At 43.8% G+C, this 16,835-nt stretch overlaps 1 protein-coding gene across 1 annotated transcript; it reads left to right on the forward strand.

The window, feature by feature from the left end:
- Positions 1 to 4,831: 4,831 nt before the first annotated feature.
- On the forward strand, positions 4,832 to 15,257 carry chodl (chondrolectin). Its single transcript, XM_010885933.5, has 8 exons — positions 4,832 to 5,293; positions 9,363 to 9,538; positions 11,067 to 11,236; positions 12,251 to 12,408; positions 12,576 to 12,626; positions 12,741 to 12,827; positions 12,925 to 13,021; positions 14,417 to 15,257. The coding sequence occupies exons 1-8, from the start codon at positions 5,194 to 5,196 to the stop codon at positions 14,496 to 14,498; spliced, it is 921 nt and encodes a 306-aa protein (XP_010884235.2). The 5' UTR covers positions 4,832 to 5,193; the 3' UTR covers positions 14,499 to 15,257.
- The last annotated feature ends 1,578 nt before the right edge of the window (positions 15,258 to 16,835 follow it).

Consider the following 16,835-nt stretch of genomic DNA (forward strand, 5'->3'; position numbering starts at 1 on the left):
CCGGATTCGGTCCAATCGGAGAGGGAGAGGTTAAACGCCCTCGGCCGCAGTATTGACTTCTGGGTAATTAGCCTTAAGTGGAGACTGGCGGAGGAAGAATGGCACTAACAGATTATCTTTTCTGAAGAGATGCATTCCCTCTAATCAATATAAGTCCATTTGTAGGAATGGAGCAATTTTGGGAGAAATACGCCCCTGTCCCTGGCCTGGACAGTATACACAGAGCCCGTGCAAGAATCTACCTCTTTCTCTGACTTAGGTTAGCTCCCATTTCTCAAGTGCTTTATTTTCCAATGCCATCGACTTCACGGCCTCAATCTGCATTTCCTAACTTTCTGATTTTCTTGTTCTTGTACTTTCTTGTGTGTGTGTGTGTGTGCTTGGGCATGTGTGCGTGTGTGCGTGTGTGCATGTGTGCGTGTGTGCGTGTGTCCGTTTATTGGTCCGCTGACCTGACCCTGTGGTTCGTGGTGTGATAACTGATTATATTTTCTCTGCTGTGATTGCCTCCTCACCGGCTGATGTCATCTGCTGATGTCATCACCAATAGAACAATATACCAGGAAGAAATCCCTGTAGGAGGAGTGGCAAATGTTTTTATGTGAATATGTTTGTTTTTAAAGGGAAGGCTAGAAAATATGTATTGGTTTAACATTTTGAATTAGGTCCTCAGAAACATAGTTAAATGTGAAAGAACTGACCTTATTAGGCCATTTTGTCATTCCCCACATGGACAAAGTACATTTGTGGCTTAGGCGTCAGGTTTAGGGTGAAACTTACACTTAGGGTTAGAGTTAGAATTTTGGTTACTTCATGGTGTAGGCATTATGGGTTAGGGTAGGCATTAGGACTAGGTTAGGTTGAGGTTAGGGAACATGGATTTTTTTGTTTTCTGGTCCCCAAAAGGATAAAAATACAGAAATGTGTGTGTGTGTGTTTGTCCACTAACTGATGAGGTTCTGTAGGACGAGATGGTGTCTGTGTCCATTGAGTCTGTTAAGGGTTGTAAAGAGAGCAGGTCATAAACTAAAGACTCACTCTCTTCTCTTTTTCCAGTAATTTCCAGTCCGGCTTGACCCGTTTTCTCTGTCCTTTTAACTCTATGGACTTTCACTGACTGGCGCCTTTACTAATTTATACAAAAGCTTGCGAATGTACAATTTATCCTGATTCACTCCATTTAACTCATGGTTGTTTTTACTCTAACAGTGTGTATGTGTGTGTGTGTATATATGTGTGTGTGTGTGTGTGTGTGTATGTGCATGTGTGTGTGTGTGTGTGCATCTCTCACTGCTACTGTCCTGTTCAGTTTTTCAGGCCTTCATCATCACGACACCCTGCTGAAAACTCTCATTACACAACACTTCAACCAACCTATCAAATTCACCCATGAAACACTATATGAAGCAGTAATAACAACACCTCTGTAAATAGGTTATGGCGATAACACGATAGGGTCACCATCACTGCAGGAGAGACAGGGAGAGAAAGAGAGAACAAAGGAGAGAATGATGTAGGGAATAGAGGAGAGTTGATGTAACCCATAGATCTGTGCTAGCCGTAGTCTGATGTTCATCTAATGGATGTCTGCTACTTCCTCCTAATGTTCCCCCCCATCTCGTATTGCCACAACGACCAGACTCTAATCCAATCAGGGGAGAGGCAGCGCTCAGTCACCCTCCCTACAGTTCAATGGGGGTGGCATTCATCTTTATGGGAAGGGAGGGTGGGGTCAGAGTGAGGAATGGAGGCTGAATACGTGAAGGATGGAGGAAGAGGACTTGGGTGGAGAGGAGGATGTGAAGGAGGGGAGGGGTTGGCATGGAGGCGGAGGTGTAGGGGTCAATCGAGGGAGACGAGGGGTTTAGTTAAGGGCTGAGGAGGAGGAAGAAGAGGAGCAGCAGGTGGAGGCAGAGGAGGTGACCATAGCTACACTCTTGTTTCTCTCACCGTCATTTTTCACTGAATTGTGGGTCATTTTGGACGATTCCCTTGTGCACACTTTGACTCTTCCATGTCTGTGGTCCTCCAGGAGTGGGGCTTTAGAAGAAGTTAGGCCAATTCATCTTCAGAGACCGCTTGACCACACGGACACAATAGGATAGAACCTACACATTTACAGCGAGGGCCTTTTCAATGAAATACGGGTTTCTTGAAAGCTAAAACTTATGTGAGGGCACCCGTTTTCCTTACAATGTAAAGTGCTTAGTAAATGCTATGGCCAGTGCCTGAAGTACCACAAAAAAGCCAGAATGACAAATTGTTTATGTTATACACTCATTGAAATAAAGAAGCAGGGGAAACAAACATTTTGGATTGCCCCAGTGGCTGAATTTTAACACACACAATCTTACCCTGAGATGGCAATACGATAGAACAATTGAACAAGAAAATGTTCTTCACCGGCTGGTCCAAAATAGTATTTAGAGAAAAGCTACACCCCTAGTAAACGACACTTCCACTCCAAGGCTCCTCCAGGAACCCACTGCTACAATGGACCGAAGGTGCAAATACTAGTTCTTGCAGGAACAAGGTGCCTCAAGTCATTTAAGTGTTCACCCGGAATGTGATGGAAATCAATGCATTTCATTCAATATAATTCTAGTCAATAAGAAATTAGTTGAGGTAAATGATTCCATACTGTTGTATTCAAATTAAAGTAATCTTCCCCTGGCAGTGGTGATTGTAACTGTGTCTATATGCGTGTGTGTATGTGTGTGTGTGTGTGTGTTTGTGGTGCGTACTGTATTCATGAAGCAAGTTCTAAGGGTCATTAGTTCAGAGAACCCTCAGGTGGTTGGGCCTCTGTGTACTCAAACAGGGGCTCTTTAGAGGGGGTCCAGCCTGCCGCCCAGACATTACCCCTCTTACTTAACAAGATTTGGGGAATCTGTCACTGTCTCTGAGTGGGGTTTCGTGGCAGTAAAACTGTCCTGAGGGAGACGGACACATTTTAAACACAATTACTTAAAAAGACATAACGGTGGTGGTGGTGGTGGGGGTATTCTTTCTATTTATGACTAGAGAATGGGGCCTTAACATACAATCTATTCAAGGCTGGAGAACAGGGCCTTAACATACAATCTGTTTAAGCCCCTGTGTGTTTTTATGTGACAGAGAGAGAGATAGACAGAGACAGACAGAGAGAGAGACAGGCAGACCTAGAGAGAGAAAGAGAAAAAAAAGAAAGAGTCCAAGCATCTAAGCAGGCAATTCTGATCTGTGTATTGTATGTCCATTGCTTTCACAGCAGAATGACTACTATGATGAAGATGAAGATGATGAAGAACAGGAGGACAGTGATGACATTAATGATGATGATGTTCTGGGTATGGCCGCCGCCTGCCGACCGGGTCCATACAGACTGCTGCCTCAGCAGGACCCGATTCAGCTGTCCCAGTTACTGCCCGCTCGCTTTTCTGCAAGCTGGCCCTTTCCTCTGCCCGACGGCACATAAACTCAACTCCATCCTCCCTTTTTTATGATTACCACACATTTTCTTTATATTCTCTCTCTCTTTTTCCGTTCCTCCCTCCCTTTCTTACAGACCCTCCCTTTTCTTTTCTTTCTTTCTTTCTTTCTTTCTTTCTTTCGTTCTTCTCTATTCTTTTTTTCTCTGTTGGCGTTTCCTGACAGTCCTTGTTTAATCATGGCTCTGATGATGATGATGGCAGTATAGCCACTGTAATAATGGTCAGGCCTCTTTATCGAAAATATGACTGAGAATATCTTAGTGCCGTTATCGAACCCTCCCAGTGGTATTTAAGATGGGGATGGAATGGATGGAGGGATGTGGGAGAAGAAGGGATGAACAGAGGAAAGAGGAGAGTTGTGAGAGGGTATAACTGATCAATAGCTAACAGTGAATTAAGTGATAGCATATTTTGTATCGATGCGTATTACAGTGTGTTTGACAGCAGCGAGCCGGAATAGCCTCGCTCCACATCACTCTAGAGACTAGATCGATAGAACCCGGAGAGAGCAAGAGCACCTCTCTGTCGGACAATCTAATTGGCTATCATAACTGTGTGAAAGACCCTTCTAGAGAAGTGTACGTTTGGTGTAAGTGTGTGTGTGTTCAAGGAAGTGTTTGAAACGGGAAGGCACGTGTTTCATTTACCATTCACCTAAAATATCAATAGACTTAACTTTATTGTTGTTATTATTCTGGTGAAGTATGCCATGGTTTTAGAACCTCCATTAGGTAGCCAACAAAAGCTCTGTCCAAAAGGTCTGAATGGGACAGCCCACTTTTAATTTGATGGGCTTTGACAATTTGTCTGACAGGTAAATTGTCTGGTGAATTGCGGGGCGTTGGTTCAAGTCCCACGCTGCTCTTGTGGTGGTGACCCCAGGCCAGGCCAACTAATATACACATGAATAATGTGACAGATGTATAGAGTCATGTGAAGAAACATTACACAGGAGGGAGCCTGGAACCAAAAGCCCAGAACTATCTCCTTTCTCAATTATTGCCTTTATTTTTGTGACAAATTGTACACTATTAGTTCATGGTGGTATTGTTTAGAGGATTGGGCCAGTAACTGAAAGGTCACTGGTATCCAGAAAAAAATATGTTGATTTGCCTTTGAGCAAGGCACTTAAACCCTAATTGCCCCTGAAATCGTTCTGGATAAGTGGCTGCTAAATTAATAAAATGTTAGATAGCATGATGCACTAGTTTGAAAACGTAATGCAATTACTATCCAGCTAATCTCAAACATGCCATAATTGGACTTTGTGCTTATGGATCTCGGGGAGGGGTGCAGGGCACGTGTCCCGAGGCTAATGAAATAGTCGGCGGGGCGCGAGGTGACAGCTGTGGCCCCCGTGTTGTCAACCAGGGACAGCGGGACCCCACCAGTCGCGAGAGAAGCAAAGGAAGCAAGATCAATAGGCGCTCCTGTGGGACACACTATTTCGCTCTCTCTCTGGACGCTGGCTGCCCGAGCCCCCGTTCTTCGAACACTTTTCGATCCTCGAGCGCGCAAGGAAACAGTTGCAAATCCTGATTAGAGAGTTTCTCGCTCATTGGAAAACCTAAATTTGGGAGGGGGAAACCATGACAACGACAGAGACCGGAGACTGAGAGCGGAATCGCAGTCAACAGACTGTAAAAGACTGCTACGAGAAAAGAAGCCTTTTGTTTTAACGAGAACTGTTTTAAAGTCCTGAGTTTTTACTCTGTGAAGTATGAAATCTTTAAAGGCGCTTGCGGGTCAGAATATCCTCAGAGTTCTATGGGGACTCATGGCCGTGGCCTCAAGCGTTCAGGGCGCGCGAGTCGTCAGTGGTAAGTTGATTATCACTTTTATAATATTGTTTTTAGGTTGAATTTAGATCTACTTTCAGTGGTCTTATAAAACAAGCAAGCCTTAGACGAACATTTGGGAATTTCAGTTATTCACAAGCTTCGAGTAATGTAAGAACAGTTCATCAACACCTGAACCGCCAATAGGTTGTTTAGTTGTCTCTTCATGCTGATAGCCAACCATAAACTACTAGTAAAACGTAAAATGTGTGGTTTACATTTCAATCTTTCATTTTAACCATAACAGTGCGGTCTCCCACCTGTATTTTGGTAAAAAGCTGATGGATGGGTCAGGAGAAAATATAATCTACTCAATTTCAGAGCTATGAAAGCAAGGCCTACAAATCTGTACGTGTCAATTTCTAGTTTGATTTTATTGATAGTATTACCACTGTACAGTGTTTGTTTATATTTTGTACACTTACTTACATATTATATTTTGGGTTGTATTATGAAAGTTGAATTAAGTTAATAGCATTTAAAAGTTATATTCTTCAAAAATCAATGGGTGTATAATTAAAGTAATAATAACAATGTATATGAAAATAGGAATGTTTGCTTTAAAGCTATGCCTATTACCTTATGGTCATTTTTATCATCAAACTGAAATGAGATTACAAGTCCAATTAAACGTAATTTAGTAAAAAAAAAAAATTGGTTTCTGGAAAATATGAATACATCCAAGATTGGCCGCACAATCTGTGCTGTCTGAAACATCTTACATCGGGGGTCATGTCACAAATACAATTATTGTGGTTATAAGTTTTGCTTTTACACATTTCTGAGTTTAGTGTGTGCTGTCTTTAGATTCTGTTTATGAATGTGTGTGAGCCTTTTACATTTTGTTTACCCATGGGAATGGCTTTATTGGTTTTATTGACTTGGGGGTTATTGTGACTGTAAAGATTAAGTGTAAAGTGTGTTTACGTTCCTGTCCCTCTGGGACTCTTAATATATGAATACTATCAATTACAGCAAAGAGCTGTTGAACGTTAGTCAGTGCTTTCAGAGAGAATTATAAGGCAGACTGCTGACTTACCATGATGGTATTACAGTCTTTGTGTGTGTGTGTGTGTGTGTATGTGTCTGCGCGTTAGTGAAAAAGAGAGTCAGAGTGATAGACAGATGACAGCTGGAGAGAAATGGGAGAGCGAGCTGCTTTTATTTAATTTGGGGTTGAAGTATGTCCCAATTTAACCAGTTCCCTGCCGTGCGATTCGGACTAAATAAACTGCATTTGACCTGGATCGGGGGAGGGAGAACACTCAAAGTGACAGAGAAGACCTACAGGAGAGAGTGGAGATGTTTCAAGAAAGGGAATGTGCAGAGATTGAAAGGTGAGTTTGAAGAGGAGGGATGAAGGAGGGAACCTGAGGAAGAGGCCAAAAAGTGGGGGAAGGAACAGCAAATGAGGCAGTTCTAGGAAAAGAAAGAGAACGCTTCAGGGTGAATATCCTCAGACCGATGAAAAATGGGACTTGTGGAAGCAGCAGTGGAAGCAGAATAGAGAAGAGGAATGGATGAAGGAGCAAGAAAGAAGAGACAAAGACAGAAAATCGGGAAGAAAAGATGATGACGATTTGGGTTGAAAAGAGGTCAAAGGGCAAGAACAGGCAGAATGAAGGAAAGAGAGAGAGGAGCTGTGTGAGCATCTGGCCTAAGAAGGAGCATTTTTAGGCATCCAAAACTGAAGAAGAGGCAGGATGGATGCAGGGAGTGAATGAGGGAAGTGAGGAAGGAGGTGAAAATGCTGAGTGCGTTGGTCTTCAGTGCACCTCGGCCTATTACTGGGTCCCAAAGTGATGATAGTGCAGAACTGATGTAGACCAGGCAAGCAATCATTTTAAGTACCTCCTGGCCACGTTACTAATTTTATTATTAATCCTCTTTAAGTTGCTGTGTATTAATCACTGGTATTAATCACCGTTATCAGGCACAGTAGCGTACACACACTCTTTTCATGAGTTTGTTCATAATCTGGGCCAGAACTACCAATATTCAGTTTACACAGTTAGCATCCATTGTAGAGGACAGCTTTGCCAGTACACACATGTTCACCTCCACAAGTGGAATAAATACTCTAACCTTTATGGTAATAAATAAGCATTATTATACCTCAACTAGATACCAATTCGCCACCGGTCAGTACATGTTGGAAACACCTTTGGCAGGGATACCAAACTATTAGGTTCATCTCCAAGAGCTTAACCAACACTGTGGTTGTTCGTCATTCTTTCCAGAACGCTTTAGGATTTGTCAAGGTGTTGTGGATCTTGGCGACATGGCAATTTTTAAGTCTGGCTGTAGATCTTTAAACAAAACAGTAACTTTACTGTATTCTTGGTTAGTGTCGTTGTTTATTTTTCTGCTGAAACCTGAACTTTTTTCATAATTCTTACCTGCAAAACTTGAAAAATAAGTACGCAATACCTTTGTAATTGCTTTTTTAGATTGGAATTTAGACAATTCCTTTGGCATGTTTCTTTTTGTTGAAATATTAAGTAAATCACTCATAGGATGCATATTTTATGAATATTGTGTAAGTGAAATTGGTAACAGAGCTTTTGAGGGTGTGTCGGTAAACCACAATACAGCATGGTCTGCTTATGGTAAACGTGACAACAGAAATGAGTGGGAACACATCCAGCGACTGTGTGTTGTGGGAGGCAACAAGGCAGTTGAGGAAGTGGGTCTACTGGGTGATTAGTAGCCCTGCAATAGAACAGTCTGTCAGCCACAGTCACGTCCTCAGTTGACAGGATATTGACCGCGTTGGGAAATCTGGACAGTAAATTCTACAGACGGAGCGGATGGGAATGCGATGACCACATCATTTTGGAGGGTAGCCAAGATTCGTTAAGACTGCGTGTTGTGTGTGTGTGTGGGGGGGGGGGGTCATGTTTGTGTTAGATGTTTACCCGCCCTGGAGTAGGACCATGAAACCACTTCATAAGAATAGAGGTCCCGAGAGTTCCAGTCCTGCTGAAGTACACTATTCTGATAAATTAGCTGAACATTAAGGTGGTTGATTTGTTGATTGCTTGACATATTGACAAGGGAAGAGACTGACTGGGTGCAGATACAGTGCTCTGCAGGATTTACCGATCACTAAGTGGTTGATTGATGTTTTGTTAGATCAGTAGATAGATCAGTTGTGTTTTGTTAGATAGATCAGTAGATAGATCAGTAGATAGATCAGTTGTGTTTTGTTAGATAGATCAGTAGATAGATCAGTTGTGTTCTTTAGATAGATCAGTAGATAGATCAGTTGTGTTTTGTTAGATAGATCAGTAGATAGATCAGTTGTGTTTTGTTAGATAGATCAGTAGATAGATCAGTAGATAGATCAGTAGATAGATCAGTTGTGTTTTGTTAGATAGATCAGTAGATAGATCAGTAGATAGATCAGTTGTGTTTTGTTAGATAGATCAGTAGATAGATCAGTAGATAGATCAGTAGATAGATCAGTTGTGTTTTGTTAGATAGATCAGTAGATAGATCAGTAGATAGATCAGTAGATAGATCAGTTGTGTTTTGTTAGATAGATCAGTAGATAGATCAGTAGATAGATCAGTTGTGTTTTGTTAGATAGATCAGTAGATAGATCAGTTGTGTTCTTTAGATAGATCAGTAGATAGATCAATTGTTACTGAATCCCCAACTGAATTTTGCTCTACCTGGACAATCCCATGGATCAAATAACCCCTCAGGATCATTTAACCAGTAAGCCTATGGCCTCATGAGTGTTCTCATCGAGATGGAGATGAACCCAGAGTCGGGCGGAGAGAAGCGCCAGCTGGTGAGGTCTCCATCCGGAAAGACAGGAGGGTGACAACAATGTACTGAGATAACAGATTGGAAAATAACACAGTAAAAAGGCAGTCTACCACCTCCAAGAGAGGCCATCGGTGTACAGTATAAACCAGGCATGAATCTGATCATGGTACATAGGAGGGACTGAACAACCCACGAGTAAAGTCGTCTGTTACAGTCAGTAGATAATTGAGGATCCCCCCCCCCCCCCCCCCCCCCACCCCACCACACCCCCCAGGTCAGACATTGTGTGAGAGAGGGGCGGAGCATCCGTGCTATAAGATTGCGTACTTCCAGGACGTGGCGGGCCGCGTCGCTTTCGATGAGGCCAGGCACGCCTGCGAGATGGACGGAGGGTCGCTGCTGAGCGTGGAGACCGCTGCGGAGCAGAGACACATAGAGTACCTGCTACAGGTCGGTGCGTGTGACTGTGCAAACGCCAAAACACCAGAAAAAGACCTCTGTGTTATGTGAGGCGTAAGGGGGTGGGGTATACAAAATTAGAGCGGCTTCGTATACAGCGATTATCACCCAATCTGCTTTCAGGATTCAAACCACCCGATTTATTAAGAGAATGTACACCGATCAGCCATAACATTGTGACCACTGACAGGTGAAGTGAATAATTTCGTTATCACGGCACCTGTCAGTGGGTGGGATATATTAGGCAGGAAGTGAACATTCTGTCTTCAGAGTTGATGTGTTAGAAGCAGGAAAAAATGGGCAAGCGTAAGGATCTGAGCGACAAGGGCCAAATTGTGATGGCTAGATGACTGGGTCAGAACATCTCCAAAACTGCAGCCCTTCTGGGGTGTGTCTGCCGTGGTCAGTACCTATCAGAAGTGGTCCAAAGAAGGAAAAGCATGAACCGGCGACAGGGTCATGGTCCAAGGTCCATTGATGCACGTGGGGAGTGAAGGCTGGCTGTGTGGTCCGATCCAACTGACGAGCTATTGTAGCTCAAATTGCTGAAAAAGTTAATGCTGGTACTGATAGAATGGTGTCAGAACACAGTGCATCACAGTTTGATGCGTATGGGGCTGCATAGGCGCAGAAAAGTCAGGGTGCCCATGCTGACCCCTGTCCACTACCCGAAAGTGCCTACAATGGGCACATGAGCATCAGAACTGGACCACGGAGCAATGGAAGAAGGTGGCCTGGTCTGATGAATCACGTTTCCTTTTACATCACGTGGATGGCCGGGTGCGTGTGTGACACTTACCTGGAGAACACATGGCACCAGGATGCACTATGGGAAAAAAGCAAGCCAGCGTAGGCAGTGTGATGCTTTGGGCAATGTTCTGCTGGGACATCTTGGGTCCTGCCATTCATGTGGATGTAACTTTGACACGTACCACCTACCTGAGCATTGTTGCAGACTATGTGCACCCTTTCATTGCAACGGTATTCCCTGATGGCATTGGCCTCGTTCAGCAGGATAATGCGCCCTGCCACAAAGCAAAAATGGTTCAGGAAGGGTTTGAGGAACACAACAATGAATTCCAGGTGTTGACTTGGCCTCCAAATTCCCCAGATCTCAATCCAATCGAGGATCTGTGGGATGTGCTGGACAAACAGGTCTGATCCATGGAGGCCCCACCTCGCAACGTACAGGACTTGGATCTGCTGCTAACGTCTTGGTGCCAGATACCACAGAACACTTTCAGAGATCTAGTCCATGCATGATGGATCAGGGCTGTTTTGGCGGAAAAAGGGGTACCTACACAATATTAGGCAGGTGGTCATAATGCTATGGCTGATCAGTGTATACCATATGTATGACATAACCAGTTTTTACTACTCTTAATTAAGTTGGCCACTGGTTTACAGTAGCTGTAAGGCACCTTTGGGTTTTGTATCCGGGTCAGTGATGGTATATTGGCCATGTACCACAGCCCCTGATGCCTCACTGCTTAAATATGCTACATCTGACCGGTTACAGGAGCTACAGGCGTCTTCAACAGGGACCGGAAAAGGGAGTAGAGGAATTGCAGACGGTGATTTCTGGATTGGGCTGAGCAGAACAGGTGATGACAATGTCCCGGAACAGAATGGCTTCACCTCCTGTCCGGACCTCTATCACTGGACAGACGGCAGTGTGTCCCAGTTCAGGTTTGTGTGTTTGTGTGTTTGTGTGTGTGTGTATTTGTGTTTGTGTGTGTATGGGTATTTGTATAGGAATGTGTGTTTCATACAGCAACTGAAAGTTTGACGATCTGTTGTGGACATTGTGGGAGATGAGGTATGTGTGTTTTAATACATATAGGTGTGCAAAGTGAACACGCAGTTGTTTGAAGGTGAATTTTGCATAGATTATTTTGTATTTTAATATAGAGTTGTAGTACGTACAGTATGTAGCTTTCCCGAAAGAATAATGGGAAATTATTTGATATGACAGTGAAAGTGCATTTAGTGTTAATGTGAATAAAAGCAGATTCCACAAAATCTACCAAATTTGCCATAAAATGTGCCCCAAATGTGTGATGATGGAGATGGATGGATGGATTGACCTGGGGGGATGGATTGACATGGATGGATGAAATGTCATGGAGGGATGGATGGATTAATATGGATGTATGGATTGACATGGATGGATGAAATGGCATGGATGGATGGATTAACATGGATGATGAATTGACATGGGGGGATGGATTAACATGGATGATGAATTGACATGGGGGGATGGATTAACATGGATGGATTAATTGACATGGGGGATGGATGGATGGATTAACATGGATGGATGGAGATGGATGGATTGATTTGGATGGATAGATTGACATGAGGGGATGGAGATGGATGGATGGATTGACCTGGGGGGGTGGATTGACATGGATGGATGAAATGGCATGGGGGATGGATGAATTGACATGGGGGATGGATGAATTGACATGGATAGAAGGAGATGGATGGATTGACATGGAGGGATGGATTGACATGGATGGATGGATTAACATGGATGGATGGATTAACATGGATGGATGGTTTGACTTGGATGGATGGATTAACATGGATGGATGGATTGACTTGGATGGATGGATTAACATGGATGGATGGATTAACATGGATGGATGGTTTGACTTGGATGGATGGACTGACAGACTGGCGTTTTTTTGTGCTCGTCAGGAACTGGTATTTCGACGAGCCCTCGTGTGGAGGGGAGGCCTGCGTAGTGATGTACCATCAGCCCACGGCTCTCCACGGGCTGGGCGGGGCCTACATGTACCAGTGGAACGACGACAGGTGCAACATGAAGCACAACTTCATCTGCAAGTTTGAACCAGGTACGACTATGCAGCGCCCCGCAGGCACGCCCATGCCATGGCACTGGGGTGTCTTTGGGAGTGTCCCATCTGTTGTAAAATGTGTTTATTTTCTCTGGTCTTAGCCTGATTTAACATTACACTGACAGAACATATACATGTATAAATTTCACTGGTTGTCCATCTAGAGAGCCATCTTGCGAAGGAGCAGGGGGACAGGCCTGGACCTCGTGAGCCAGGTAAACGGGCATGCGTTGGGGAGTGCCACATCAGCCCCCCTCCTGGAGGTCCACCTGGTTAACTGTGTGACCAGTTAGTATGTCCCTGTTTGACCTGGTGTCTGTCTATTCCAGATGTGCCTGGGGTGCAGACAGAAGTGGTGATGCAACCTGGATCCAGTGAAGAGGAAACCCCACGCGTAGTTATAGCCGGGCCCTCAGGTGAGACAAGTAGAGGCAAGACTGGTGATTGGTGGAGCCCCCAGAGGTTGTGGGGCAGACAGGTGAACTGACAGAAGGTGAAATGTGTGTCCTGAAGGGATGTTGCTGGTCTACGTGATTATACCCACAATCCCTCTGCTACTGCTCATCCTGGTGGCTTCTGGGACTTGCTGTTTTCAGATGTTCAGTAAAAGGTAAGACACGGTACAACACACACACACACGCACTTACTGCTGATACCAACACAAATCTCTCTCTGATCTTCATACAAACACTGCATTCATTTCCCCCACAGCACTAACGCTGCTCTTTCTTAAACACCACTCGCCTCCCATAAATCCTCCCCCTTTCTCTTTTTAAATTCTTGAAATTGGCATGGTCTCAAAACTAATCAGAGACCAACTCTGAACCCCGACCCCCCCCTCCCCCCCCCTCCCCCCCTTTGTTCATTAATGGATGGGTCCTGGCGTGGTGATGGACGGCTCTTGGGCCATAAGTGTTTGGTAAAAACTGTGCTTACTCTGTCATAATCACTGGGATTACACTGAGATGCCTTGTTAGCAGAGACTAATATAACCATGTGGGACACGGGCTTGGCTACGTCTCATCACTTATTATTGTAAGTATGTGTAGGTGTTGTGCAATCTGGCAACGGACAGAGAATCTCTGATTAGAGGGTCGATAGTTGGATGGCATCCCTACAATAACCAAAGTGCGACTACAGCACATTGTATAGGGCTAACCAACTTCCCATAACCCCACCGCTAGATTTCCATAACTGATATATCATAACCCCCCCCCCCCCCCCCGCGCACACACACACACACACACACACACCTCGCTCCTCAGAGTCTAGCATAAGCAGCTACTGTAATGCCTTTTTTCATTAACTATGTTGATCATCATCGTTCCCTGTCTTCTATTTTTTCTTCTTTTCCTAGATGTTTTACCCACATTACCGACCTGTTTGCTTATGGCACAGGTGTCAAACCGGTTCCAAGGTGGGGCAGAGTGTCTGGAGGTTTTCACTTTTACCTTGCGCTCGTTTGAGTAATTAGGTCACTGATTAGTTAGGATCTCCCCTCACCTGGTTTTTAGGTCTTTATTGCCAACCGATAAATAGAAAAAAAACAGCTGACACTAGGCCCTCCATGGAACTGGTTTGACAGCTCTGATTTAGAACTGGATATCAACATGTCCTCCCTTGCACGCTTTGATAAGCCATTCCACTTCTTAGCACATTTCTCCCTCAACCAAGAAGTATTGGTCAGCACCTACACACTGGGGGAGAATACATTCCCTGGCCAACAACTATGATTATGCTTTCCTGCACTAGGCCTAGCAGCAAAACTGGGAATGCTCCCGTAGCCTTCTGGGTAATGGCCATTGGTCCCTAAAGTGTGCATGGTCCCTCCTTTACAATGGGTGAACCGAGGAGTAGGAGTTACTAGGAGTTATAAGGAGTTCTATCACTGAGTATGGCCGGTGTTGTGTAAGCAATAAATGTCATGTTTTACCCACACACGCAGTTTGTTCCTATTACTATTTTACTGCTGTTAGCATTATGTTTTCAATGTTTTGATTTCAAGTAAACCACGGACGAAAACCAGCGTGAACCAATCAACTCTCTGGATCTCTAACACCCCCAAGATGGACAGCATGGACGTATGAAGCGCAGGAGGCATCGGCACAGAGATCAGCAGACAGAACAAATTATGTTTACGAACTGACAGAATGGTCACTCTTCTCCTGAAACTGCCTGTAACTTCCCACTTCAACCAATGATCTGCTCTGTAACTACCCATTTCAACCAATGATCTGCTCTGTAACTACCCATTTCAACCAATGATCTGCTCTGTAACTACCCACTTCAACCAATGATCTGCTCTGTAACTACCCACTTCAACCAATGATCTGCTCTGTAACTACCCACTTCAACCAATGATCTGCTCTGTAACTACCCACTTCAAACAATGATCTGCTCTGTAACTACCCACTTCAACCAATGATCTGCTCTTCCTTTTCTCATTTCCATGATTGAGTTTGTCTTTACACTCCATGGTATTCCCTTGCAATCACAAGTTGTGTCAATACCTGTCTGATATCAAGGTACTGCTTTGCCTTTCCCCCATCGCTGCTGTTCCCGGGGAGTTTCCACTGGGATCCTGACGTGATGAAATTATGTTGCGCGTGCACTATATGCTATAGTGTGCGTGTGTGTTTGCCTGTGAGTGAGTGTACTAATGGGTGAGTAATGCGTGTATGTGTGTGTTCATTTAATTGGACCCAAACAGAGGAAGTAATTAAGTTGTGCGAGTGGGGAACCTGATAAAATGAGGAACTGAAGCATCCCCTGTGACGAGGAACAGGGTCAGAACCACTTAATACATCACAGATTTTTCGGTATTGCTCCCTCACTGGTAGGAACAAGCGGAGGAAGGGGGAGGGAATGATGGGGGGGGGGGGGCTCTAGGGGGAAGTGAATGAAAAGATTAAAAGAAGGGAATAGAGAGAGAGACAGTGAGGAAAATTTGAGAATATGGTTTTAAAATGGTTGTGGAATTTTGTGGTTTGATCTGCTTCCTGTGCGGTTCTGGTTGCGCTTGACTTTCTGTGACCTCACCAGTCTGGTGTGTTCCATCCCGGATCTAATGCATCAATCACTGTCTTAAATATCACGACGAGAAAAACATGTTATCAGGCTATTACAGAAAGATTAACTTAAAAATATACTGACCGGATCATTGCTTTCACGAAGAGGACGATTCTGACATTAAAACGTTTTATTTTGTAGTAATACAAGTTATTTTGCCAAATAACGCTCTATGATTTTAGGAGAGGTTGCTACCAAGATGAGGACCAAAGCTTGTGAACGCACAGAAGGGACTTATCCTAAGGAAATCTAATTGAAAGCGTAATGCCAGTGATTCATTAATGGATGAAACAGCCACTATTGCTCAAATATATATGTACAACGCCTTATACTATATGTGCAGTTTCGTGCATGTAATGTGACTGCCGTCTTCTGTTTTATATTCTGTAAGCATTGCCTAATGTGAATGAGATAATTTACCGCACCAATATTGACACGTCATACACAGTATCGTAATATGTACTTAATATGTAGGGCCTATGTTACGATTATTTATGAGCACGCTACACGGGTTAGCGGTAAATACGTGTAGCGTGCTTGGCAATAATTGACCAAGGGTCTAAAGAAATGTGTGCATATTTTGATGTGTTCGTGTTGGAAGTAGCGTAGATCTGACGTACACGAAGTTGTGGCGGTGGTGCGGGTGCATACTGGAGCCTGTGTGTGAAGGTGTTAGAAATCGGTATTTCTTTTGTACATGGTATTGTGAAACAGTCACTGTCCCGCTAGCATGTGTGAAGTGGTTCATATGGAGCCGTGAGGAAACTTGAACCGTTTTCCAACCGTAACTTGTTTTGTGATGAGAGAGAATTCAATAAAATACTTTGTGTGATTCAGTGACACATCATAAGTGTTAATTGTATTTTCCAAATTGAGAAATGACAGAAACACACACACTTCGGTGGTTTACCCCTAGTATGTTAAGCAGTAGGCCTACTTTGTTTAAACGATTAGCATGCTAATTAAACTAATATGTTCTCTGCTTCAACAAGACAACGCTAGTGCAAATGGAGGTTCTGGTAATTATAGATATGAGTAATTACTGCATTCTGAAGCGCAGGGTAAGATTAGGAAAATAAAATCTCTACTCACTGGAGTTTCATTAGAAACGGACATACTGCTATTCTCAGTCACTATCGATAATGCATAGAACAATACATTGTGTTTAAACAGTGCTGGTCTAACTGGAATGTAATAACATTGCTGGATGCAGAAGTGTGATCAATAAAAACCCTCTTTAATGAAAGTGATATTGGTAGAGAGACAAAAAAAAGAAGTAAAGCCGTTAGCCCAGGTAGTATCTGTTTTGCTGTTCTGCTGGTGTCGTTGAGATACTGTATATTCGTAAGGTATTC

Source organism: Esox lucius, chromosome 21 (genome assembly GCF_011004845.1).
Source record: "Esox lucius isolate fEsoLuc1 chromosome 21, fEsoLuc1.pri, whole genome shotgun sequence".
NCBI classification, from domain to species: Eukaryota; Metazoa; Chordata; class Actinopteri; order Esociformes; family Esocidae; genus Esox; species Esox lucius.